General features: G+C 44.1%; 1 protein-coding gene across 1 annotated transcript in view; it reads right to left on the bottom strand.

Annotated features, from left to right (window-relative positions):
- SYN3 (synapsin III) overlaps nucleotides 1-27,979 on the bottom strand; it is a 465,532-nt gene that overhangs the window by 403,138 nt on the left and 34,415 nt on the right. Inside the window, 1 exon segment of the mRNA XM_032646265.1 lies at nucleotides 9,714-10,168. Coding sequence (XP_032502156.1) covers nucleotides 9,714-10,024 — 311 coding nt within the window. The 5' untranslated portion in view covers nucleotides 10,025-10,168.

The raw sequence follows: 27,979 nt of genomic DNA, 5'->3' as shown, positions 1-27,979 counted from the left end.
GGGCTTGCAGGCTGACTCGTTTAGAGTGTGAGCCTCTTCTGCATTGTTCCTCCCAAATCACCAGCCCAGTTGTACTGGAATACCTGCAAGTGACAGGGGGCTCACTCCCTCACCGGGAAGCCCACGTGGTCTTTGGATGACTTTACCATTCTGTACATTGAGCTGACATGTCTCCCTATTTGTCTGCTTCATTGGCCTCGGTTCTACCAGTTGGGAGCCACATGAAACCAGTCCTCTAGCTCAGTGGTTTCTAAACTTGGCTCTTCATCATTTAAAAAAATAGTTTCCTGAGCTCTCCTCTGGATATTTTAACTCTGTAGTTCTAGGGGTACATCTCAGTGTGGCCTGTCTTGCACCCATTCTGACTTCTAGTAACAGCACCTCCATCTGCACTTGCATACATGGAACCAAGCCTCTCTCTTGCACACAGTCTTGATGGGACTGTCCCCAAGTGTCCCCAGGACACACTGCGGAACCAGCCAGGTTTGTTCTTGCTCAGGAATTTGATTTTTGAGCAGAGAGGCACAAGGTTGGGAGGAAACAAGAGCTGACGTCTCCAGAGACTGTCCACAAGTCCCTGCCTCTTAGGTCCTGACAGAGCCGGGGGTCCTGACCTCTCCTAAGCTCAGGTCTTCATGGCTTTTCTTTTCATTCTGTGAGCCTCCCACATATTTTCAATAAACTCCCATTTTGCCTAAGTCAGCCAAAGTAATTTCTTTTTCTTGCAAACAAAGAACTCTATCCAATACAGAAGGTGTAGGGTGGTGCCTGGTAGTCTGAATGTCATTCTGATGAAAACAATGTATCGGAGACCGTGATCTTAGTATATTGTCATTGTTTGACTTATGAAGAAACTGAGGCCCAGAGAGGAAAGTGGCTCCACTGAGATCTCACAGCATCAGCAGAGAAGGGAGAACTTAGGAAGAAACAGCACATATCAGATTCCTCCCCACATTCCCTTCTGCTCAAAGACACTTCCCCCAGATTTTCTAGCCACAGTCTCAGATGGTGAAGACTCTACCAGGGCAGGAGACAACTCTTCACTGTTTTCCCCTCTCTCCCTCTCTCCCTGCAAGAGCAGGGTAGGAAGCAGCAGGGGCACCAGGCCTCTGGATTGGATGGCAGGGGGACCTCACGGAGAACGGTCAGCACTTGAAAAATTCCTCAAGTCAAAGGGCTCGGGGCCTGGGTGCCACACAAGGCCCTCACTGTGTGTGTACATTGTCCTCCTGATAAAAGGGGCCGGGCCTGGGAAAACGGCACTGGTGTCCAGGCGACGGGGCAGGCTGCTGGGGAATGCCCAAGGCCCCTCCCTGCCCAGGCACCAGGGTGGAGGGAGGGGGAGTGGCAGAGGGTGCCCAGAGTGGAAGGACGAGTCCAGAAGTCCAGCACCACACCAGGTTGTGTGAGGTGGCCTCTGTGAGTCAGCAGGTGAAGGGAGTAGGAGGGTGGCAAGACCCCTCTCATCAAGACTTTCTTAGCTCCCTCTCCCTCCACCTCTGGATTACCCCACAGGGAACTGGCAGGGCCCCGTCCTTGTTCAAGGAGAGTCTTAGATGTGGGGGAAGTGGTAGAGGGAGGCATAAGGATTTTGTTTCCTAGAGCCAAGTGTCTTCAACAGAGAGGTGTGTATCCCCCATTGAGCCCCCTCCCCCCCCACGCCGAGCCAACTCCAGGAGGGGACCAGCTCGGCCCCCATCTTCTCATCTTCAGAGTAGAGAGTCTGCCAGCCTACCAGCATCCAGACAGCCCTCCTCCAGGGCTTCTAGGAGACAGCTCTCAGTCATATCCAGCTGAACTGAGAAACATGCCAAGTGGCTTCCTTCCCCTGGCTCCCAGTGCTATTATATTCACTATCAATTAGTGATTGCAATTAATTGTTAATACCAGTTACCATTTCAGTGCCTGTATGGCAGCTAAGCCCAGTACTAGCCCCACCCATGCCATCATCTCTAACTCTATAGTGACCCCTCGTGAAAGATGTGCCACGATCCGATCCTGCCTTACAACTGAGGAACGTGAGGCTCAGAGGTCAGACTTGCCCAAGGTCACATAAGTGAGTGAGAGAATGGGGGCCCAGGCAGCCTGCCTCGAGACTGCCCACTTGGTTTTGCTCCTGCCCTGCTAATAACTTAGATTGTTCAGTCCTCATCACAGGCAGGGAAAGCTGCTTCCTGAGCATGGGGTCGACTGGGAGAGCCTGGTTTGGCTCCCCAACCAGAAAGCAAAAATATGCAAGGGCCAGCCTCTCACTGGGCACATATTAGCAGGGCTGGGCACTGTCTCTCGTTGCCACCTCCATCAGTAGCATGGCCAGATAAACTAGTGGACACTCAGTTAAATTTTTTTTAATATATTTTTAAAAATATTTATTTATTTGGCTGCCCTGGGTCTTAGTTGTGGCATGCGGGATCTACATTGCCGCGTGTGAGATCTTCGTTGTAGCATGTAGGATCTTTTCCTTTTTTTAGTTGTGGTATGTGGGATCTAGTTCCCTGACCAGGGATAGAACCCGGAACCCCTGCATTGGGAGCACGGAGTAACCACTGGACCACCAGGGAAGTCCCAACACCCAGTTAAAGCTGAATCCCAGGTAGACAACAGACAATTTTGCAGTATAAGTAAGTCTATACCAAATATTGCATGGGATATACTTATACTGATTCATTGTTTATCTAAGTATTAATCGGGTATCCTGTATTTTTATTGGCTAAAACCGACAACTCTACCCAAAACCTCTGCTGGTGATGCCAGTTCTGAGTTAATGCTGCTCCCCCACCCCCTCAGAAGGTGGCACAGTGGGAAGTGGAAAGTCCTGCTCACCCTGGGGCCAATTAGGTAACAGCAAGCCTTCTCGGGCTGCCAAGACACCCTGCAGTCCTCGCTCAACCTTCACTCAAGCAGCCTGAAGCAGCTCAACTCTAAGGTGGAGGCTGGAGCCTTTGAGTTATCAGCTGGGTAGGAAGGAGGAAGGAGCCTGGGGAATAGCATGGAAGTGTCTGGTATCCTTCCCGAATTCCAGGGCAGCTGAGTGCTTTCTGAGGAAGGCTCTCCCCCAGGGCATCCTCAATCCTGAACTTTCCCTTAATAACAATAACAGCCTTGGCAAAAGCATCCACTTGCTTGTTAATTATATCCTCCATTTATCCTATTGTACCAAGTTCAAGGCACTGTGCTAGGCTCCAGGGATATGGTGGTTAAACAAGAGAGGTCTAAACTCTACCTCCTGGAGCTGATGTTCTAGAGCAGAACTGCATCACAGGTAAACAAACCATCACACTGAAAAGCATCCATGAAGGAGAGGAACAGAGTGCTCTCATTGGAGCCTCATACCTCCTTGTGAGCTTAGTGGTATGGTGAAGGGGGTGGCATTATGAGGCCACTTTACACATGATGAAACTGAGGCTCAGAAAGGTAAAGCAGCTTGGCCAAGTCCTCAGAGCAGGTGAGTGGCAGAGCTGGCATTTCAATCCTGACCTGCCACCTGCCAGCCCTGAGTTCTCTGCATTTTATCTTCTTCCCGATTTTTAACTCTCTTGGGGAATCATGTCAGCCATGTGTTAGGAAATCACACTTTAATATAAAAACACAGGGGAAGAGAACAGAAAAGACCCTGTCGGAGCTCCCTTGGTGCTTTAAAAAGAGGAAAATAGTCCAAGGGCCACTTCTGCAAAGGGTCCAGCTTCCAAGCCTGAGTTCACAAGTGTCTGGTTGGCTGCAGGAAGCCCCTCTTCCCCTGGCACCTTAACATTCTGGCTGCCCAAAGGCACTGGTAGGGCAGGGCTGCCTAACTCGAGGTGGGTGCTTTCCTCTGAGGATGAGGTCACCAGGATCTTGTGCTTGGCCACAGTGCTGTAACAAGCAGTCCTGCCCTCAGACACCGAGCATATGTGGGTACGTGCACACATGTGAGGCTCCAGAGTCCTGCTCCATGGACTGACACCCTGTGCTCAGGTGGGAGAGGGAAGAATGATAAGAGAACAGGGATGCCCAGCCTTGCCGGCTGGATGGCCTGAGCTGATCCAGATGCCACCAGCATCTGCTCTCATTTTGAGCTCAGAGCCTCAGTTTTCCTTATTATTAAAATGAGAATAGTAATAGTATCCATACAGTTGTTGGGAGGATTAAATTAGAGAATCTATGAAAACTATTTAGCACAATGTCTGGTCATAGAAAGTGCACAAGTGTTTGCCATATGACGATGATGAGGACATGACCCTATTCCCAAGGAGCTCGTGGTTTATTCTATTCATTTGTGTGTTCATTCATTTTTCAACCAAGATTTTTCAGCATCTACCTCATGCAAAAGACTAAAACCCTGGGCAGTGGTCAGCAGGAATGCGAAATGCCTTTCAAGAAGTTAGTTCCATTCAAGTCCCAGCCTACCACTCTCCTAGCTTTGGTTCCTCAAGCAGGTGCATGGTCTGTCTGTGCTCTGCTTCCTCACCTGTAAAATGCTCCCCAGTAAAATCAGGAAGTGCAACAAGCAGTGGTGTGCTGGCAAATGCTTAACAACTGGCTCTCTGGGGAGACCTAAATGCCTGGTAGCACTTGCCAATTTCCATGGTATAAATGCTCTCACCATGGCCACTGTAACTTTCTGTTGGATTGAGTAGTAAGTGAGAGAGAGAAAAAGAGGGTTGAAGAATACCACCAAGGTCACTCCTCAATTTCACTGTCACACCTTCACCTTTGTCATTACCAATAACATCACCTTCAAATCACTCATTCAATCAACAGATGTTTCCTAGCACCTATTATCTGCCTGCCCTGTTCTAGGCGCTGGGATACAAAGATAGCAAGTAGGCAGGCGTGGGGTGGTGGTCATGGGGACACAAATTATCACACAGCATAAGAACTCTTGGTGAATCTAGACATGGACAAGGTGCTTTAATGAGTATCATTAGCTATCATTTAGTAGAATGCTATAACCTCACAAACTCCAGGCTGAAAGCATAGTAGTTAAGGGGTGTTTCAAACTAAGAATCCTCTTTTCATTTCCTCAACAAATAAAATAAAAAAGAAATCCTAGGGAAAGGTGGAGAATAAAAGGGAAGGTAACAATAGATAATTGTTGAAAGGGAATAGCAGACATTCTGGGAACAAGGACCACTGGTGAGGCAAGAGGAGAGGAGGGTTCCAGAAGCCACTGGAGGGAGGGGTGGAGGCCAGGGCTTAGCTGCTCTATGCCCCCTTCACCCCAACATCCCCTCCCCAAGCCCATTCGGGCTCCTGAGACCTTGCAGGTAAAACTGAGAACAAGGAAGTACACTCAACCCTGACCTGGTTATGAACAATCTTTCTTGGGGTCATATTCAATGTTCTCCTTTTGAAAAATCAAACCTAGGGTTCCAGTACATTCTGTGAATAATTTAAAAATTCATCTGTTTATGAATCTCAAATAGCTGCCTTACAGTTATTCTAGCTATGTACTGGAAAATAAAGAGCCAAGACTTTATACACAGGTGGGTAAAACTGGAAACCCCTCAACTGTATGTACTATATTGCTGACTTCTCAAGTAAGGTGAGTTTCAGGGCCAAAGATGTCCAGTAAAGGTTGTCCTGATTGGACTGGGTTGGGAACAATGACATATGCTAATTGAAAATATACTACGTGTTGAGCACCAGGGACACAAAAAAGAATAAGACATATACCTTGTTCTTGCAGAAGAGACAGCCACCTAAAGCTAATTATAATACAGTGTCACGTGTGCTGCAGTGACACAATGGAATATATTTTAAGTTATCAAAGGAGGTAGTTATTAGCACTGTTGGCAGGGTAGGTGTGTCAGGGAAGAATTCAGAGAAGACGTGACACCTGAGCAGGCTTTTAAGGATGAATGGAGATTGGCTCAGTGAACAAGATAGGGAAGGGTATTCCAGGTAGCAGGGAACAGAATGTGCTAAGGCAGAGGTGTGTTTGAAAACTACAAATCATTGCTATTCCTGCGGAATAAGCAGCAAAGCAGGAAGTGGAGTTGGAGGCAGAACTAGAGGGAGGGCAGACCTGCTTATGACTCTGACTTTGAACCTGAGGGCAATGATGCACCACCAAATGGTTATAAAAGGGGATACATGGTGGGGCGTGGGAGCAAACTGATCAGATTTGTATTTTCAGAAAGATGATACTTTGGTGGTAACATGAAAGGTAACCAGGAGGTGAGGTTGAGGCTAGAGGCCTGAGACCAGTGAAACTGTTGGAAAATTCTACGCAAGTAGGGCTGAAGAAAACTGAGCTTGAAATGCTTTTGTTTTATTTCTCCTTTCCCTTGTGGTTCTCAAGGCTGACTGATCTCCCATCATCCCAGCGGACAGCACCAGCTTTAGTTCAGACCTACTACTGAGCCAGACCTTATTGGGGTGTGATCCTGGTCCAAAGCTCCCCAACATCCTTGATGTAGCCAGGCTCACCTCTGGGGCAACCCCAAAAGCTGGTGGGATCTTAAAATGCTCGGCCATGAGTCCTTCTTCCCAGCAAAGGTGGCTTTGGGACCCTCTGTGTCTCCTCAGAAGATGAAAAGTCCTCCCCTCACCACCTCACGCCCCTTCCCCCGTTCACTGGCCAGGTATCAGATCATCCTTGGGGGGCCCAGGCTGGTTCAGAGAGTATGTAAACTGGCCTGTCAGGAAGCAAGATTGGGAGGTTCCTGCAACTCTCTCACCCACGAGGAAACCTGACTCTGCAGCAGGGTCCTGGACCTGGAAAGCGATGACAGAGAGAAGGAACTGGGGCTGACAAGGAAGAAAAGGGAGCCACATTGTTCCTGGTGGATTCACTCTCAGTCCAGACGGTGGACCTTCTCCCCACTCATTACCATCTCAAAGGAGGAAGAAAGGGGCTGTGTGAGCTGGCTTCTCCCCCTTCAACAACCTCTTCCTCTCAGGAAACAGTCTGCACAATGAAGGAGGGGCTGGGCAGAGGGCTGACCCCAGGCAGCAAGGCTCTGCCAAAGCCACCCAGGGACAGTGGGGCTGGCCCGCCACCGCCTGGCCACTCCTGGTATCAGGGGGACAGGCATCCTTTGGGAACTCTGCAGTGAAGGATTGGGGTTTAAGGCAGCCAGCATCAATTTGGGAAGCTGGGAATGTATTTGGAAAGGCCTGCAAGTTCTTAAAGGATCTAGGATGGAGTTCTATAGGAGAAGCTGTTACGTGCGGGTAGGAAGTCTCTGTCACAAACATCCAATGAGTGCAGAGCCAACTTCCAGGTGACGTAATGAGTCTCAGTTTCTCACCTTTCCACTTTTTTAACCACTGAGAGGCAAGAAAAGGACTGCTGTTCTCAAGACCTAATTAACCTGTGGGCATATGAAGCGTGACTGAAACAGACTGGAAGAAATTCCTCTGGCCAAAAATTGTGTCCCCCACCAGGGTGCACAGCCTAACATGCACACATTGGTCTTGCCTGTGGATTAGAGAGATTGAAGACCAAAGTCAAAATTTAAATGTTACTTGGCTGAGGCTATTCATGGCATTTCAATCTCATTCACTGTGCGCCTACACTATACTACACACCATATGGGCACTGTGGGGGACAGAGATTAATTAATAAGACCCAACTTTATCATCTGAGAGCTAGCAGGGAAGAGTGATCATTAGAAAACCTTAGTACAACAGGGGTAAATCCTAATCCACTCTGCCTAATATTGGGCATAAAGAAATTAAACAGGCATGCCTACAGGAGCTGCTGTCAAGATGATTAATATTGCACAGAAGGTAACAATAGTCTGAATAATACACACTTAAACAGCACTTACTGTCTACTAGACACATCCCAAACACTTCTATAGTAACTCAGATTTTAACCGTACTTACATATATTAACTCTACAGGTAGGTACCATTTTATTCCCATTTAGATGCAGTTAACGTTCAAAGGTCATATAGCTATTATGGGGTAGAGATCTGAATCCAGACAGCTCTGAAGTCTGAGTTCTTAACCACTGCACCATGCTGCCATTTATTAGGTCAGCCTCCACACAGGAAGCAACTTTTTAGACAAATACCCCCCATCACCATACCATGTTATCCCTGACTGAACCAGGGGATAACACAGTCGGCAGAGAACACTCAAAATCAAGGTCAAATTGGGTTAAAGAGAAACAGAGGACTGCAAAGGCCATGCATGCATTTTGATTACCAGGCAGATAGGCAGCAGGATTGCACAGGCAAGAGTGCATGGAAGCAACACCTCTGCAGAAATCAACCCCTTGGCTCAGAACCTAAATATGATGCTTTACATGAGAGCATAAGCAGAGATGAACAAGGCTTCATATAAGACCCTTCAAGCAAGCAGCATCATTGAAGACGATTCAGACTGGGTCAGAACAGAGGCAAGGCACATGACTACCCTGGTTAAGATGAAGTGATTTCTTTGCAGGAAAATAACGGCTGATGTCTGAACCTGCTGGACATGCTTTAATGTTGACTGTATTGAATACGTTAAAAACTATAAATACCTCCCACTCCAAAGTATAGGCTCAACCATTCCCAACCTGAGTTAACTTCTCAAGGAATGAATGCGAGTGCACACATCTGTGACAGAATAACAGAGCACCCGGCATGCTAAGGGAACTGAATACATTAATTTATTCATTTAATACATATTTACTGGATGCCTACTTTGTGGCAGCTTTTGGAGATGCAGAAAACCTTGCCCTCCAGCTCCCATGGCATCCATGGGTCCACTGTCAGAATTGCCCTGGATGGTGTGCTTCTATGTCTCCACATTTGGGTTTACTTCCTGGACTGCAAATTCTATGTCTCCAACTGGAATGATAATATTTATCATATCTGTCTACCAAAAATTTGGAGTAGAGACCTCTTTTCTACCTGCAGTTCCATGTGTGCAGGGCCTGTTCATTACTTACCTGAGTACCTAAGACTGTTATTTGCACTCAGTCAGTGCTCAGTAACTACCTGTGGAACTACTGCTGCAATAACCTTGACACATGTGTCCAGTCTCTGCCCCCCAGGATGCTTACCATCTATCGGGGCAGGGCATACCTGGGAAGAGACTGGAAGGGTTGTCATTTCTGCCTACCTTTGCTGTTAAGAGGACAGGTTCTGGAACAAAACTGCCAGTACATGAAAGAGTAGGGATGCAAACTCAGGCACTCTGTTCCCAAGTGTTTCAGATAAGGACTGTGGGCCTTTGTTGGTTTCTTTTACCCTCATAGCAACCCCATTCAATGAGAGAGGATGGCTGAAGCCGAACGAGGTCAAGCAACTTGCCAGAGTTACTGCAGGTTTTAAGTTTTCCATTTTCAGAAAAGTAACACAGTGCACGTACCATATACTATATAATACTTCCAGTGAGCTCTGGGCAGTACCCCATATCAAATGTATTACGATGTCTGCAGCAAGTCACATGAACAAGCACGGTGAGTGGCACAATGAAGACTATTACAGTCTAACTTTCCCTCAGATCAGGTTTTGTTGCCAAATGGGTTATAAACTATTTTCTAGGTTTCAGAGCTTTTTGGATTTTGGATTTGCAGGTGAGAGATTTCAGACCTTAAATACAAAGCCCTTTGGACAGAGTGTGGCACAAAGTAGCTGCCATGGTGCTTGGCATTACTGGCCTTCCCTCCTGCCAATCTCTGATACCACAGAGCCTCTCACAGCTCTTCCCCTCTCTCTTCCCCATGAGGGAGATAAGCCCCATCTCCTCTCCTGTCCCTGGGAAGGGGGCACCTGCAGAGTCCCGCTTACCAGTCTGTGTGGGCATCATCGATCACCAGCAGGATCCTGGGCCTTTGAACAACAGGCGTGGAGGGACCTGGAGATTCTATCAGCCCCAAGGGGGCCTGTGAGGTCTGCTTCATGGCACTGGAGAAGGAGCTAAAAAGGCTGGATCCTGGAGAGGAGAAGGAGGCTGCCAGGGGCTGGGGGTGCCTCCTCTCCATGGCTGGGGATGCAGGGGAGCTGGTGGAGCTGTCTGGGCGCTGGAGGTCTGTCATGTAGCCGTTCGGCAGGTTGGCCACAAAGCTGCTGTCAGAGAGGCGTCGCCGGAGGAAATTCATGGCTGTGAATGATGAGATGGCTTGTTCCTACTCAGACTGTCTCGGTGAGGCCCAGAACACAGGCCAGGGAGAGGGAGTGGTAGGGTCTCGAGCACAAGAGCCAGGGGAGTCCCACGCAAGTCGGCCGCTGCTGTCTTTTTTTACCTATGGAAACAGGCCAACAAACACATTAGTGGAAATGACCTCAGCCCCTTAAGAGCAAACAGATGATGCCCCTTCCTGCCCTGCTGCTGGGGGCAGTGCAAAGTGGGACATCTTTCTGGCAAGGCATTTGGCGACATCTAATTAGACCATACCCTTTTAACCTACAATTTCCATTTTCTGGAATTCTACCCCAAGAATGAAATCCGAGTTACAGAAAACGCCTCTTGTACAAATGTATTTATCACAGCATTATTTACACTAGAAAAATACTGGCAAGTATCTCAACATCTGACCACCAGATAATGAACATGTGAACTGCAGCAAAGTCATTCAGCAGAACCTTCTGTGGCTACTAAAAAGAGGTATTTAAAAAGGGATTTTAGTAACAGAGAAAACATTTTATGTTGTAATTTAAAAGATCATGATACAAGATTATAGGTGCAGAATGACTACAACCACATAAAAGTTGAAATAATAAAACTTTGGAAAGAAGAAGACATCAAAATGTTAACAGTGACTATATTTGGGTAATGCGACTACAGGGTTTTTTGTTTTTTCTTTTTCTTTCCACTTACCTATGTTTTCCAGATTTTCTAGAATACTTATAGCTGCAAACTGAATTGTGTCCTTCAAATGCATATGTTGAAGCCCTCATCAGCAATGTGCTGGTATTTGGAGAGGGGTCCTTTGGGAGGTAATAAGGTTAGATGAGGCCATGAGGGTGGTGCTCTCATGATGGCATTAACATCCTCATAAAAAGAGATACCAGAGAGCTTGCTCTGTCTCTACCCACCATGTGAGGAGACAGGAAGAACGCAACAGTCTACAAGCTAGCATAAGAGCTCTCGCCAGACACCAACCGTGCTGGTACCCTGATCTCAGACTTCCAGCCTCTAGAGCTGTGAAAAAATAAATTTCTGTTGTTTAAGCCAGTCTGTGTTTTGTTGTGGCAGCCCCAGCAGATTAATAAACAAATGCATTCCTTTTCTGAACAGAATACAGTTAAGTTTTAAAAAACCAAACTGTTCATGTGAGATCAAAATAGCTCATTGAGAAAAATGATTGTTTATATCATGCAATTCAACCCCACCTATATTTTTTGTTAAGATTATTTTATATTTTTGTTGAGGTAAAATTTACTTAGAGTGAGATGCATAGTCCATAAGTGTACAATTCTTGGAGTTTTAATAAATGTATACACTGGCAGAAGATTTAGTATACTCCATTCACGTCAGGAAATTCTCCTGTGTCCCCTTCTGGTCAATCCACACGTCCTCATAGACAAATGCTCTGCTGATGTCTGTCATCGTATATTAATTTTAGCTATTCCTGAACTTTATATAAATGTGATTGTGTATTATTCTTTTATGAACAGCTTCTTTCCCGCAACATAATGGTTTCAAGACTCAGCTATGTTGTACATATCAAGAGTCATTCTGTTTTTTACCACTGAGTAGTGTTCTGCTGGATGAATAAACCACAAATTGTTACTACATTCTCTTGTTGAAGGATGTTTGAAATGTTTCCAGTTTGGGAGGTATTCTGAATAGAACTGCTCTTAGGATGTTTTATTTAAGTAATTTTGTGGAGAGAGAGAGGGGGAGAGGGAGGGGCAAGGAGAGAGAGAGAGAGAGACAGAGAGAAAGGTTGATTGAGAGAGTCACTTTTTCTTTGGGAAAATATCTAGAAGTTAATTTGTTAGGTCATAGGGTAGGCACATGTTTAATTTTTTAAGAAACTGTCCAAAAGCTTCCCATAGCGGTTGTGCTATTTTGCACCTTTCATCTGAGTTCTAGTTGCTCCAAATCCTTACCAACCTTTGGCTGTTGTCCATCTTTTTAATCTTAGCCGTTTTAGTGGGTGTAAAACAGGATCTCATGGTGTTTTGTGGTTTTTTTTGTTTTTTGCGGTACACGGGCCTCTCACGGTTGTGGCCTCTCCCACTGCGGAGCACAGGCTCCGGACGCGCAGGCTCAGCGGCCACGGCTCACAGGCCCAGCTGCTCCACGGCATGTGGGATCTTCCCGGACCGGGGCACGAACCTGCGTCCCCTGCATCGGCAGGCGGACTCTCAACCACTGCGCCACCAGGGAAGTCCCACTCATGGTGTTTTTATTTTCTCTGACACCTAATGAGGATAAGCAACTATCATGGGTTTACTGGCCATCGATATATCTTCTTTGGTGAAGTGTCTGTTCAAGTCTCTGTCCCATTTGGAAAACTGGGTTGTTTACATTTTTAATTTATTTTTAGGAGTTCTTTACACATTCTGGATATAAGTATTTTGTCAGATATGTATATTGTGAACATTTTCTCTCAGTCTTTGGCTTACCATTTCATTTCCATCATGAGTATAAGTCTGGCAGAATGAAATAACTCTTACAAAAAAGTGAATTGTTACTCAAGATAAAAACATCCCAATGGAAAAAAAAAAATTATACCACAGGACGAGATCACACTTCCATATTTTTGTTATTAGGAGTATTTTATCTATACATACAAAAATTATGTATATATGTGCATATGTATACACATTTATATGTACATATATAACATCTATTACCTCTATCTGAAGATCTTTTTATAAACAGAAATTTAAAATTTTTATGAAGTCCAGGTTACCAAGGTTTTCTTTTGCATTTAGTCCTTTCTGTGTCTGCTTTTAAAAATCTTTGCCAACCCCATGATCACGATGATATTGTCTTATAATTTCTTCTGCTTTATAGTTTTAGCTTTTCTGTTTAGGTCCACAGTCCATTAAAACTTGAGTTTTGAGTGTGAGGAGAGGTTCATTTATCCAGTTTTCCAGCACCATTTATGAAAATATTTTTCCCAAACGAATTATTTTGGTGGTTTTGTTGGCACCAGTTGAGTGCATGTTATCTATTTCTGGACTTTTTATTATGCTCCATTGATCTGTTATCATTACACTGTCTTGATAACTGTGGCTTTATAGGAAGTCTTTAAATCAGGTAAAGTGAATCCTCCAACCTATATTTGCTTTCACAAGATTGTTTTGAGTATTCTAGGCCCTACTTTTATGTACATTTTAAAGTCAAGTTGTACAAAAACGTCTGTTGGGATATTGTTTGGGATTATGTAGAATCTAGCTCAGTTTGGGTAGAACTGACATCTCAACACTATTGAATTTTCTACCTCATGAACATGTTACAGCTCTCTACATATTAAATCTTCTTTAGTTTCTCTCAGAAATGTCTTGTGATTTTCAATATAGAGGTATTGCACCCATTTTTTAAAGCTGATTCCTAACAATTTCTTTTGGTCTTTTTTGGATGGTATTATAAATACTCTCTTTTCTAAGTTTTATTTTCCATTTGTTTGCTGCCAACATCATATATTTGCCAATTATTATCAATATAGTGACCTGATAAATTCAATTCTGTTTTTCATGATTGTTTACAGATTCTTAAGATTTCTATTTAAACAATCATGCCATCTACAAATAGAGACATGTTTACTCCCCCCATTCCAACCTTTTACTTCTCTTATTACAGTTGCTAATTCCTCCACTACTGAATACAAATAATGAAAGCAGACAACTTATCTTGTTCCCAATTTTAGGGGGAAAATGTTCAATATCTCACGTTAACACAATGTTATTAGCTATGGGTTTGTTCATAAATGCATTTTATCAGATTGGGACAGTTCCCTTGTAGTCTTAGTTGGCTGAGAGTTTTTATCATGAATGGATGTTGAATCTGCCAAGTGATTTTCTAAATCAATTGAGAGGATTATGTTTTTAAAAATCATTTATTTGGGGCTTCCCTGGTGGCGCAGTGGTTGAGAGTCCGCCTGCCGATGCAGGGGACACGGGTTCGTGCCCCGGTCTGGGAAGATCCTACATGCCGCGGAGTGGCTGAGCCCGTGAGCCATGGCCGCTGAGCCTGCACGTCTGGAGCCTGTGCTCCGCAGTGGGAGAGACCACAGCAGTGAGAGGCCTGCGTACTGCAAAAAAAAAAAAAAAAAAAAAAAAAAAAAAAAAAATCATTTATTTGCTTAATGTGATGAATTACATTAATTGATTTTCAAATGTTAAATCAAACTTGCATTCCTAGGATAAATCCCACTTAGTCATAGTCGATTACCTTTTTTATATAATGCTGGATTCAACCTGAGAATATTTTGTTGAGGATTTTTTATGTCCATGTTCATGAGAAATACCGGTCTCTGATTTTCTTTTTTGTCAATGTCTTTGCCAGGCTTTGGTATCAGGGTAATATTGACCTCACAAAATATATTGAGAAGTGTTCCCACCTTTTCTGTTTTCTGAAAGAGTCTGTGTAATATTGGGTTTTTTTCCTTAAATTATTGGCAGAATTCAACAGTGAAGTCATCTGGGGCTGATTTTTTTCTTTGTTGGAAAGTTTTTAATAATTATCTCAACCTCTTTTATAAATGTATTCATATTCTCTGTTTCTTGTTATTTCAATATTGGCAATATGCGATTTCAAGCAATTTGTCCATTTCATCTTAGTTGTGAAATTTATTGGCATAAAGTTGTTCATAATATTTCTTTACTAACCTTTCATTTTCTGCAGGGGCTGTAGTAATTTCCTGTGACATTCCTGATACTAGTAATTTGCTTTTTCTCTCTTTTTGATTAATCTGTGTTAGGAATTTATAAATTTTATTAATCTTTTAAAGAAACAACTTACAGCTTTTTCTGTTTTCTCTATTATTTGTTTTCTATTTCACCTATATCTGCTTTTTATTACCTCCTCTCTTCTTCTTACATTGGGTTTAAGGCTTTTTTCTATATTCTTAAGATGAAAATGTAGATCATTAATTTTAAACCTTTCTTCTTTTCTAATATAAGCATTTAAAGCAATGCATTTCCCTCTATGCACTACTTTAGCTGAATGCAGAAATTTGACATGTTGTATTTACACTGTCATTCAACTCAAATTATTATTTCTAATTCTTTTTGACCTATGTGTTATTTAAACTTATCTTTAATTTTCAAACTCCAGTGCTCTTTCAGATATTTTATTGTAATTGCTTTTAATATGATTCTGTTATGATTATTGAACATAGTCTATAATGTTTTAATCCTTCAACATCTTTGACATCCACTGAGATTAATTTTATGGTTCAACATGGTCTATCTTGATGAATGTTTCATTTGCACTTGAAAAGAACATGTATTTTGCAGTTGCTGGGCACAATGCTCTGTAACATCAATTAGATCGTTGTTAAGTCAAGTTCCCTAGGACGCTGACTCTGCTGGGATGATTTGGAAGCAGAAAGTTTATTGGAGAGTGTCTCCATGATTAACAGCTGTGTGCAAGTGTGAAAAGCACACATGGGCTGAAGGAGGGGTTGAACTGGAATACAGTTTTCACAGAGGCCTCAGTTGATCTTACTGGGAGCATGGATTTGGGGCATCTCTTTAGATTTCCTCATTTTCCAGTCACTCTATTAGCCTGTACTCTGCTACTTGTCAAAACAATAAAACTGCAGCTTTCTGCTTTTTGCTTTCAAGGGAAGAGCCACATCAATGTGAATCTCACTTGGTGGGTGCCACTCCCTTCTTTCAAGGGTTAAATCCACTCCAGATTCCACCTACTTTCTGTTTCTCTCCAGGAACCTCAAATAGATTCTTTTAAATACTTTACCCAAAGTTTATAGTTATCATCTATGAGAGGGTTACTCCAACACAAGTTACTGAGCTATTATTGGATCTGAACCTCTTCCATCTTTCAAATACTAGATAAAAAAGTTAACAAACTATTAGAGTTAAAGGGACCTTAGAGATTATTTAACAATCCCTTCTTTAGGAACTCTGGTCGACCTTACACTGGTGGGAATTCCCCGCCTTCAGAAGAATCACCTCATTATCTTTTGACCAACTCCAATGTTCGTCAAAGGCTCCTCCTATAATTTCTCCCACTGCAGGCCCCAAGGGAGCTTAGTCTGGTAAGGGAAGCAGATAATGGAGAAATATTCATGGACTGTGGCAATACACAGAGCGCTGTTGTAGAGATTAACATGGGGGGAGGGTCAGGGAAGGCCTCTCTGAGGAGGTGAACTTTAAGCTGAGATGTAAGGGTGAGGAGAAAGGGAAGAACATACACAAAGGCCCTGAGGTAGGAAAGAGCTAGGCACATTTGATGAACAGAAGGAAGGCCAGCTCAATCAGAAAATAAGAGATTTTTTTTTTTTAAGAAAATGTTTAGCGAAGTAGAGAGAGGCCAGATCATGAAGGGCCAACCTGAAAATAATTCTGATTTTATTCCAAGTGTGAAAAGTAAGCCATTGGATGGTTATAAGCAAGAGAGAGACGTCATCTGGTCTGCCTGGCCACTGTGCGCAAAACAGACTGTAGAGCAAGTGCGTGGAAGCAGCCAGACAAGTTAGGAGGCTGTTACAATCACTTGGGTCCTTACATATAAAAGAAGGGAGTTGGATTATGTGATTTCTAGGGTGTCTTCCTGTCCTGTGAGCCACTGACTTCCCGTGCCACTAGACACTGGATATCTCTTCAATGAAAAACTTAATTTGATGGTGGGACAAGGTGAGGATAAGGGGGATTCTGGAAGGAAGGCAGTGGGAACAGAAAGTCAGGAAGACCCTGGGAGAGAATCCTTCTGGGATAGAATCCAGCAGGCCAGTCGAGTGCTCAGACGCATGCTGCCCCACCAACAGCCGCTAGAGGGCAGGAGTGACCACACCAGACAGAACAAACAAACATTTCATAAAGCAACTTTGCAGGCTTACTTTTTGGAGGCTGCGGCGGGAAGGAAGACTTTACTGTGAAGAATTAAATAAAGGCTGGAGACTTCTCACTTGTTAATGGAGCCACACAACAGAAGTACGGTGTAAATCATAGGGATGCAGGTTTTGCATCAAAGCATAAACAACTCCATAGAGTGAGAGCCGCCCCACAGTGGCACCAGCTACTTTGGGAGAAGATGAGCAACTGAATGTGAACTGGACAGGAGAGGGGACATCTCTGCTCAGGTGTCTCATAGACACCCAGACTCACTTTCTTTCTCATCCTCTGATGAATTTTGTACCTGTGCCCCTCTCTTCCTCCCGGAAGTGCCACGATCCATCCATTCACTGTGGCCAGAGACTCGAGTCTCATACTTCACTCCTCCTTAGCCCTCAGCGGTTTCAGGCACCAGGCCCTGTCAACTTTGTCTCCCGAAACATCGTTAATATCATCCTCACCCCTCCCTCACTCCTATCATAGTCTTGGTTCACAGGTTGCTAAATTTAAAAATGGACCAAAGACCTTAACAGAGACCTCACTAAAGATATACAGATGGCAAGTAAGCACACGAAAAGATGCTCCATGTCATCTGTCAGTGGGGAAATGCAAGTTAAAACAACAAGGAGAGGGCTTCCCTGGTGGCGCAGTGGTTGAGAGTCCGCCTGCCGATGCAGGGGACACGGGTTCGTGCCCCGGGCCGGGAGGATCCCACATGCCGCGGAGCGCCTGGGCCCCTGAGCCATGGCCGCTGAGCCTGCGCGTCAGGAGCCTGTGCTCTGCAATGGGCGAGGCCACAACAGTGAGAGGCCCGCGTACCGGGGAAAAAAAAAAAAAAAAAAACAAGGAGAGACCATCACACACTTAGCAGAATGGCCCAAATTTGGAACTCTGGCAACACCAAAGTCTGGCAAAGATGTGGAGCAACGGGAACGCTCATTCATTGCCAGTGAGAATGCACTTCTTCCACTTTGGAAGAAATCCTGGTTACTTCTTATACAACTTAACATACTCTTTCCATACTACCCATCAATCATGTTCCTTGGTATTTACCCGAAGAAGCTGAAAACTTACGTCCACAAAAAAAAACCTGCACCAGGATGTTTACAGTAGGATGTTTATTCAGAACTGCCAAGACTTAGAAGAAATTAAGATGTCCTTCAGAAGTGAAGGGATAGAGGCTGGAGGAGAAGATGGCGGAAGATTAAGACGCGGAGGTCACCTTCCTCCCCACAGATACACCAGAAATACATCTACACGTGGAGCAACTCCTACAGAACACCTACTGAATGCTGGCAGAAGACCTCACACCTCCCAAAAGGCAAGAAACTCCCCACATACCTGGGTAGGGCAAAAGAAAAAATAGAGACAAAAGAATAGGGACCTGCACCAGTGGGAAGGAGCTGTGAAGGAGGAAAGGTCTCCACACACTAGAAGCCCCTTCGCGGGCAGAGACTGCGGGTGGCGGAGAGGGGAAGCTTCGGAGCCGCGGAGGAGAGCACAGCAACAGGGGTGCGGAGGGCAAAGCGGGGAGATTCCCGCACGGAGGATCGGTGCCGACCGGCACTCACCAGCCCGGGCGGGCGGGGCTGCGAGCTGAGGCTCGGGCTTTGGTCGGAGCGCAGGGAGAGGACTGGGGTTGGCTGCGTGAACACAGCCTGAAGGGGTTAGTGCGCCACGGCTAGCCGGGAGGGAGTCCGGGGAAAAGTCTGGACCTGCCGAAAAGGCAAGAGACTTTTTCTTACCTCTTTGTTTCCTGGTGCGCGAGGAGGAGAGGGGATTAAGAGCACTGCTTAAAGGAGCTCCAGAGACGGGCGCGAGCCGCGGCTAAAAGCGCAGACCCCAGAGACGGGCGGGAGACGCTAAGGCTGCTGCTGCCACCACCAAGGGGCCTGTGTGCGAGCACAGGTCACTATCCACAACCCACTTCCGGGAAGCCTGTGCAGCCCGCCACTGCCAGGGTCCCGGGATCCTGGGAAACTCCCCCGGGAGAACGCACGCACGGTGAGCCTCAGGCTGGTGCAACGTCACGCCGGCCTCTGCCGCCACAGGCCCGCCCCGCACTCCGTGCCCCTCCCTCCCCCGGGCCTCAGTGAGCCAGAGCCCCCGAATCAGTGGCTCCTTTAACCCCGTCCTGTCTGAGCAAAAAACAGACGCCCTCCAGCGACCTACACGCACAGGTGGGGCCAAATCCAAAGCACAGCCCCGGGGAGCTGTGAGAACAAAGAAGAGAAAGGGAAATCTCTCCCAGCAGCCTCAGAAGCAGCGGATTAAAGCTCCACAATCAACTTGATGTACCTGCATCTGTGGAATACCTGAATAGACAACGAGTCATCCCAAATTGAGGAGGTGGACTTTGAGAGCAAGATTTATGATTTTTTCCCCTTTTCTTCTTTTTGTGAGTGTGTATGTGTATGCTTCTGTGTGAGATTTTGTCTGTATAGCTTTGCTTCTACCATTTGTCCTAGGGTTCTATCCTTCCGTTTTTGTTTTATTTTTTAAATTTATTTTCTTAATAATTAATTTTAATTATTTTACTTTATCTTCTCTCCTTCCTTCGTTTCTTCCTTCCTTCCTTCCTTCCTTCCTTCCCTCCCTCCTTTAGACAACGAATTATCCCAAATTGAGGAGGTGGACTTTGAGAGCAATATTTATGATTTTTCCCCTTTTCCTCTTTTTGTGAATGTGTATGTGTATGCTTCTGTGTGAGATTTTGTCTGTATAGCTTTGCTTCCACCATTTGTCCCAAGTTTCTATCCGTCCGTTTTTTTTTCTTAAAAATTATTTTTTAATTTAATAACTTTATTATATTTTACTTTACTTTATTTTCTTTCTTTTTTCCATCCTTCCCTCCTTCCTTCCTTCCTTCCTCCTACCGTCCCTCCCTCCCTCCCTTTCTTTCCTTCTTTTTTCTTTCTTCCTTCCTTCCTTCCCTCCTTTCTTTCTTTTCTTTCTTTCTTCCTACCTCTACTAATTCTTTCTACTTTTCCTCCCTTTTATTCTGAGCCATGTGGATGAAAGGCTCTTGGTGCTGCAGCCAGGAGTCAGTGCTGTGCCTCTGAGGTGGGAGAGCCAACTTCAGGGCACTGGTCAACAAGAGACCTCCCAGCTCCACGTAATATCAAACGGCGAAAATCTCCCAGAGATCTCCATCTCAACACCAGCACCCAGCTTCACTCAACGACCAGCAAGCTACAGTGCTGGACACCCTATGCCAAACAACTAGCAAGACAGGAACACAACCCCACCCATTAGCAGAGAGGCTGCCTAAAATCATAATGAGTCCACAGACACCCCAAAACACACCACCAGACGTGGACCTGCCCACCAGAGAGACAAGATCCAGCCTCATCCACCAGAACACAGGTACTAGTCCCCTCCACCAGGAAGCCTACACAACCCACTGAACCAACCTTAGCCACTGGAGAGAGACATCAAAAACAACGGGAACTACGAACCTGCAGCCTGCAAAAAGGAGACCCCAAACACAGTAAGATAAGCAAAATGAGAAGACAGAAAAACACACAGCAGATGAAGGAGCAAGATAAAAACCCACCAGACCTAACAAATGAAGAGGAAATAGGCAGTCTACCTGAAAAAGAATTCAGAATAATGATAGTAAAGATGATCCAAAATCTTAGAAATAGAAGAGACAAAATGCAAGAAACATTTAACAAGGACCTAGAAGAACTAAAGATGAAGCAAACAATGATGAACAACACAATAAATGAAATGAAAAATACTCTAGATGGGATCAATAGCAGAATAACTGAGGCAGAAGAATGGATAAGTGACCTGGAAGATAAAATAGTGGAAATAACTACTGCAGAGCAGAATAAAGAAAAAAGAATGAAAAGAACTGAGGACAGTCTCAGAGACCTCTGGGACAACATTAAATGCACCAACATTCGAATTATAGGGGTTCCAGAAGAAGAAGAGAAAAAGGGATTCAGAAAATATTTGAAGAGATTATAGTTGAAAACTTCCCTAATATGGGAAAGGAAAGAGTTAATCAAGTCCAGGAAGCACAGAGAGTCCCACACAGGATAAATCCAAGGAGAAATACGCCAAGACACATATTAATCAAACTGTCAAAAATTAAATACAAAGAGAGCATATTAAAAGCAGCAAGGGAAAAAGAACAAATAACACACAAGGGAATCCCCATAAGGTTAACAGCTGATCTTTCAGCAGAAACTCTGCAAGCCAGAAGGGAGTGGCAGGACATACTGAAAGTGATGAAGGAGAAAAACCTGCAACCAAGATTACTCTACCCAGCAAGGATCTCATTTAGATTTGATGGATAAATTAAAACCTTTACAGACAAGCAAAAGCTGAGAGAGTTCAGCACCACTAAACCAGCTTCACAACAAATGCTAAAGGAACTTCTCTAGGCAAGAAACACAAGAGAAAGACCTACAATAACAAACCCAAAACAATTTACAAAATGGGAATAGGAACATACATATCGATAATTACCTTAAATGTAAATAGACTAAATGCTCCCACCAAAAGACACAGATTGGCTGAATTGATACAAAAACAAGACGTGGTATATATGCTGTCTACAAGAGACCCACTTCAGACCTAGAGACACATACAGACTGAAAGTGAGGGGATGGAAAAAGATATTCCATGCAATTGGAAACCAAAAGAAAGCCGGAGTAGCAATTCTCGTATCAGACAAAACAGACTTTAAAATAAAGACTATTAGAAGAGACAAAGAAGGACACTACATAATGATCAAGTGATCGACCAAAGAAGAAGATATAACAATTGTAAATATTTATGCACCGGGGGACCTTGAAGATGGCGGAAGAGTAAGACGCGTAGATCGCCTTCCTCCCCACGGATACACCAGAAATACATCCACACGTGGAACAACTCCTACAGAACTCCTACTGAAGGCTGGCAGAAGACCTCACACCTCCCAAAAGGCAAGAAACTCCCCACGTACCTGGGTAGGGCAAAAGAAAAAAAGAAAAAACAGAGACAAAAGAATAAGGACGGCATCTGCACCAGTGGGAGGGAGCTGTGAAGGAGGAAAAGTTTCCACACAATAGGAAGCCCCTCCGCGGGCGGAGACTGCGGGAGGCGAAGCGGGGAGTTTCGGGACCTCGGAGTAGTGCACAGCGACGGGTGCGGAGGGCAAAGCGGGGAGATTCCTGCACAGACGATCGGTGCCGACCAGCACTCACCAACCCGAGAGGCTTGTCTGCTCACCCGCCGGGGCGGGCGGGGCTGCGAGCTGAGGCTCGGGTTTTGGTTTTGGACGGAGCTCAGGGAGAGGACTGGGGTTGTCGGCTTGAACATAGCCTGAAGGGGTTAGTGCACCACGACTAGCCGGGAGGGAGTTCGGGGAAAAGCCTGCACCTGCCGAAGAGGCAAGAGACTTTTTCTTCCCTCTTTGTTTCCTGGTGCGCGAGGAGAGGGGTTTAAGAGCGCTGCTTAAAGGATCTCCAGAGACGGGCGCGAGTCGCGGCTAAAAGCGCGAACCCCAGAGACGGGCGCGAGCCACGGCTAAAACCGCGGACCCCAGAGACGGGCGGGAGACGCTAAGGCTGCTGCTGCCGCCACCAAGGGGCCTGTGTGCGAGCACACGTCACTCTCCACACCCCTCTTCCGCGGAGCCTGTGCAGCCTGCCACTGCCAGGTTCCCGGGATCCAGGGACAACTTCCCCGGGACAACGCACGGCGGGCCTCAAGCTGCTGCAACGTCACGCCGGCCTCTGCCGCAACGTTACGCTGCCTCTGCCGCCGCAGGCCCGCCCCGCACGCAGTGCCCCTCCTTCCCCCATCCCCCAACCCCCGGCCTGAGCCGGTGGCCCCGAATCAGCGGCTCCTATAACCCCGTCCTGTCTGAGCGAAAAAACAGACGCCCTCCAGCGACCTACACGCAGAGGCAGGGCCAAATCCAAAGCTGAGCTCCTGTGAGCTGTGAGAACAAAGAAGAGAAAGGGAAATCTCTCCCAGCAGCCACAGAAGCAGCGGATTAAAGCTCCACAATCAACTTGATATACCCTGCATCTGTGGAATACCTGAATAGACAAGGAATGATCCCAAATTGAAGAGGTGGAATTTAGGAGCGAGATCTATGATTTTTTTCCCTTTTCCTCTTTTTGTGAATGTGTACGTGTATGCTTCTGTGTGAGATCTTGTCTGTATACTCTTGCTTCCACCATTTGTCCTAGGGCTCTATCCGTCCATGATTTGTTTTAAAAAATTCTTTTTCTTAATAATTAAGTTTAATTGTAATAACTTTATTATACTTTACCTTCGTTCTTTCTTTCCTTCCTTCCTTCCTTCCCTCCTTTACACAACGAATCACCCCAAATTGAGGAGGCGGTCTCTGAGAGCAAGATTTATGATTTTTCCCCCTTTACCTCTTTTTGTGAAGGTGTATGTGTATGCTTCTGTGTAAGATTTTCTCTGTATAGCTTTGCTTCCAACATTTGTCCTAAGGTTCTATCCGTCCCTTTTCTTTTTTTCCCTAAATATTTTTTAATTCAATAACTATATTATACTTTATTTTATTTTTACTGTATCATCTTTCTTTCTGTCTTTCTTCCTTCTTTCCCTCGTTCCTTCCTTCCTCCCTCCCTCCCTCCCTCCCTCCTTTCTTTCCTTCTTTGCTTCTTCCTTCCTTCCTTCCTTTCCTCCTTTCCTTCTTTCTTTACTCATACTTCTACCAATTCTCTCTACTTTTTCTCCCTTTTATTCTGAGCTGTGTGGATGAAAGGCTCTTGGTGCTCCAGCCAGGAGTCAGGGCTCTGCCTCTGAGGTAGGAGAGCCAACTTCAGGACACTGGTCAACAAGAGACCTCCCAGCTCCACATAATATTAAACGGTGGAAATCTCCCAGAGACCTCCATCTTAACACCAGCACCCAGCTTCATTCAACGACCAGCAAGCCACAGTGCTGGACAACCTATGCCAAACAACTAGCAAAACAGGAACACAACCCCACCCATTAGCAGAGAGGCTGCCTAAAATCAGAATAAGGCCACAGACACCCCAAAACACACCACCAGACGTGAACCTGCCCACTAGAGAGATAAGATCCAGCCTCATCCAGCACAACACAGGCACTAGTCCCCTCCACCAGGAAGCCTACACAACCCACTGAACCAACCTTAGCCACTGGAGAGAGACATCAAAAACAACGGGAACTACGAACCTGCAGCCTGCAAAAAGGAGACCCCAAACACAGTAAGATAAGCAAAATGAGAAGACAGAAAAACACACAGCAGATGAAGGAGCAAGATAAAAACCCACCAGACCTAACAAATGAAGAGGAAATAGGCAATCTACCTGAAAAAGAATTCAGAATAATGATAGTAAGGATGATCCGAAATCTTGGAAGTAGAATGGACAAAATGCAAGAAACAGTTAACAAGGACCTAGAAGAACTAAAGATGAAACAAACAACGATGAACAACGCAATAAATGAAATTAAAACCACTCTAGATAGGATCAATAGCAGAATAACTGAGGCAGAAGAACGGATAAGTGACCTGGAAGATAAAGTAGTAGAAATAACTACTGCAGAGCAGAATAAAGAAAAAAGAATGAAAAGAACTGAGGACAGTCCCAGAGACCTCTGGGACAACATGAAACGCACCAACATTCGAATTATAGGGGTTCCAGAAGAAGAAGAAAGAAAGAAAGGGACTGAGAAAATATTTGAAGAGATTATAGTTGAAAACTTCCCTAATATGGGAAAGGAAATAGTTAATCAAGTCCAGGAACCACAGAGAGTCCCATACAGGATAAATACAAGGAGAAACACGCCAAGACACATATTAATCAAACTGTCAAAAATTAAATACAAAGAAAGCATATTAAAAGCAGCAAGGGAAAAACAACAAATAACACACAAGGGAATCCCCATAAGGTTAACAGCTGATCTCTCAGCAGAAACCCTACAAGCCAGAAGGGAGTGGCAGGACATACTGAAAGTGATGAAGGAGAAAAGCCTGCAACCAAGACTACTCTACCCAGCAAGGATCTCATTCACATTTGATGGAGAAATTAAAACCTTTACAGACAAGCAAAAGCTGAGAGAGTTCAGCACCACCAAACCAGCTTTACAACAAATGCTAAAGGAACTTCTCTAGACACGAAACACAAGAGAAGGAAACGACCTATAGTAGCGAACCCAAAACAATATAGAAAATGGGAATAGGAACATACATATCGATAATTACCTTAAATGTAAATGGACTAAATGCTCCCACCAAAAGACACAGATTGGCTGAATGGATACAAAAACAAGACCCTTATATATGCTGTCTACAAGAGACCCACTTCAGACCTAGAGACACATACAGACTGAAAGTAAGGGGATGGAAAAAGATATTCCACGCAAATGGAAACCAAAAGAAAGCTGGAGTAGCAATTCTCATATCAGACAAAATAGACTTTAAAATAAGGACTATTAAAGGGACAAAGAAGAACACTACATAATGATCAAAGGATCGATCGAAGAAGAAGATATAACAATTGTAAATATTTATGCACCCAACATAGGAGCACCTCAATACATAAGGCAAATACTAACAACCATAAAAGGGGAGATCGACAGTAACACATTCATAGTAGGGGACTTTAACACCCCACTTTCACCAATGGACAGATCATCCAAAATGAAAATAAATAAGGAAACACAAGCTTTAAATGATACATTAAACAAGATGGACTTAATTGATATTTATAGGACACTCCATCCAAAAACAACAGAATACACATTTTTCTCAAGTGCTCATGGAACATTCTCCAGGATAGATCATATCTTGGGTCACAAATCAAGCCTTGGTAAATTTAAGAAAACTGAAATTGTATCAAGTATCTTTCCTGACCACAACGCCATGAGACTAGATATCAATTACAGGAAAAGATCTGTAAAAAATACAAACACATGGAGGCTAAACAATACACTACTTAATAATGAAGTGATCACTGAAGAAATCAAAGAGGAAATAAAAAAATACCTAGAAACAAATGACAATGGAGACAAAATGACCCAAAACCTATGGGATGCAGCAAAAGCAGTTCTAAGGGGGATGTTTATAGCAATACAAGCCCACCTTAAGAAGCAGGAAACATCTCGAATAAACAACCTAACCTTGCACCTCAAGCAATTAGAGAAAGAAGAACAAAAAAACCCCAAAGCTAGCAGAAGGAAAGAAATCATAAAAATCAGATCAGAAATAAATGAAAAAGAAATGAAGGAGACGATAGCAAAGATCAATAAAACTAAAAGCTGGTTCTTTGAGAAGATAAACAAAATTGATAAACCGCTAGCCAGACTCATCAAGAAAAAAAGGGAGAAGACTCAAATCAATAGAATTAGAAATGAAAAAGGAGAAGTAACAACTGACACTGCAGAAATAAAAAAAATCATGAGAGATTACTACAAGCAACTCTATGCCAATAAAATGGACAATCTGGAAGAAATGGACAAATTCTTAGAAATGCACAACCTGCCAAGACTGAATCAGGAAGAAATAGAAAATATGAACAGACCAATCACAAGCACTGAAATTGAAACTGTGATTAAAAATCTTCCAACAAACAAAAGCCCAGGACCAGATGGCTTCACAGGTGAATTCTATCAAACGTTTAGAGAAGAGCTAACACCTATCCTTCTCAAACTCTTCCAAAATATAGCAGAGGGAGGAACACTCCCAAATTCCTTCTACGAGGCCACCATCACCTTGATACCAAAACCAGACAAGGATGTCACAAAGAAAGAAAACTACAGGCCAATATCACTGATGAACATAGATGCAAAAATCCTCAACAAAATACTAGCAAACAGAATCCAACAGCACATTAAAAGGATCATACACCATGATCAAGTGGGGTTTATTCCAGGAATGCAAGGATTCTTCAATATACGGAAATCTATCAATGTGATAAACCATATTAACAAATTGAAGGAGAAAAACCATATGATCATCTCAATAGATGCAGAGAAAGCTTTCGACAAAATTCAACACCCATTTATGATAAAAACCCTGCAGAAAGTAGGCATAGAGGGAACTTTCCTCAACATAATAAAGGCCATATATGACAAGCCCACAGCAAACATCATCCTCAATGGTGAAAAACTGAAAGCATTTCCACTAAGATCAGGAACAAGACAAGGTTGCCCACTCTCACCACTCTTATTCAACATAGTTTTGGAAGTTTTAGCCACAGCAATCAGAGAAGAAAAGGAAATAAAAGGAATCCAAATCAGAAAAGAAGAAGTAAAGCTGTCACTGTTTGCAGATGACATGATACTATACATAGAGAATCCTAAAGATGCTACCAGAAAACTACTAGAGCTAATCAATGAATTTGGTAAAGTAGCAGGATACAAAATTAATGCACAGAAATCTCTAGCATTCCTATATACTAATGATGAAAAAATCTGAAAGTGAAATCAAGAAAACACTCCCATTTACCATTGCAACAAAAAGAATAAAATATCTAGGAATAAACCTACCTAAGGAGACGAAAGACCTGTATGCAGAAAATTATAAGACACTGATGAAAGAAATTAAAGATGATACAAATAGATGGAGAGATATACCATGTTCTTGGATGGGAAGAATCAACATTGTGAAAATGACTCTACTACCCAAAGCAATCTACAGATTCAATGCAATCCCTATCAAACCACCACTGGCATTTTTCACAGAACTAGAACAAAAAATTTCGCAATTTGTATGGAAACACAAAAGACCCCGAATAGCCAAAGCAATCTTGAGAACGAAAAAAGGAGCTGGAGGAATCAGGCTCCCTGACTTCAGACTACATTACAAAGCAACAGTAATCAAGACAGTATGGTACTGGCACAAAAACAGAAAGATAGATCAGTGGAACAGGATAGAAAGCCCAGAGATAAACCCACGCACATATGGACACCTTATCTTTGATAAAGGAGGCAGGAATGTACAGTGGATAAAGGACAGCCTCTTCAATAAGTGGTGCTGGGAAAACTGGACAGGTACATGTAAAAGTATGAGATTAGATCACTCCCTAACACCATACACAAAAATAAGCTCAAAATGGATTAAAGACCTAAATGTA

This window comes from Phocoena sinus, chromosome 10 (assembly GCF_008692025.1).
Source record: "Phocoena sinus isolate mPhoSin1 chromosome 10, mPhoSin1.pri, whole genome shotgun sequence".
NCBI classification, from domain to species: domain Eukaryota; kingdom Metazoa; phylum Chordata; class Mammalia; order Artiodactyla; family Phocoenidae; genus Phocoena; species Phocoena sinus.
The sequence above is the reverse complement of the archived record's forward strand: the minus strand, read 5'-3'. Positions and strand labels throughout refer to the sequence as shown.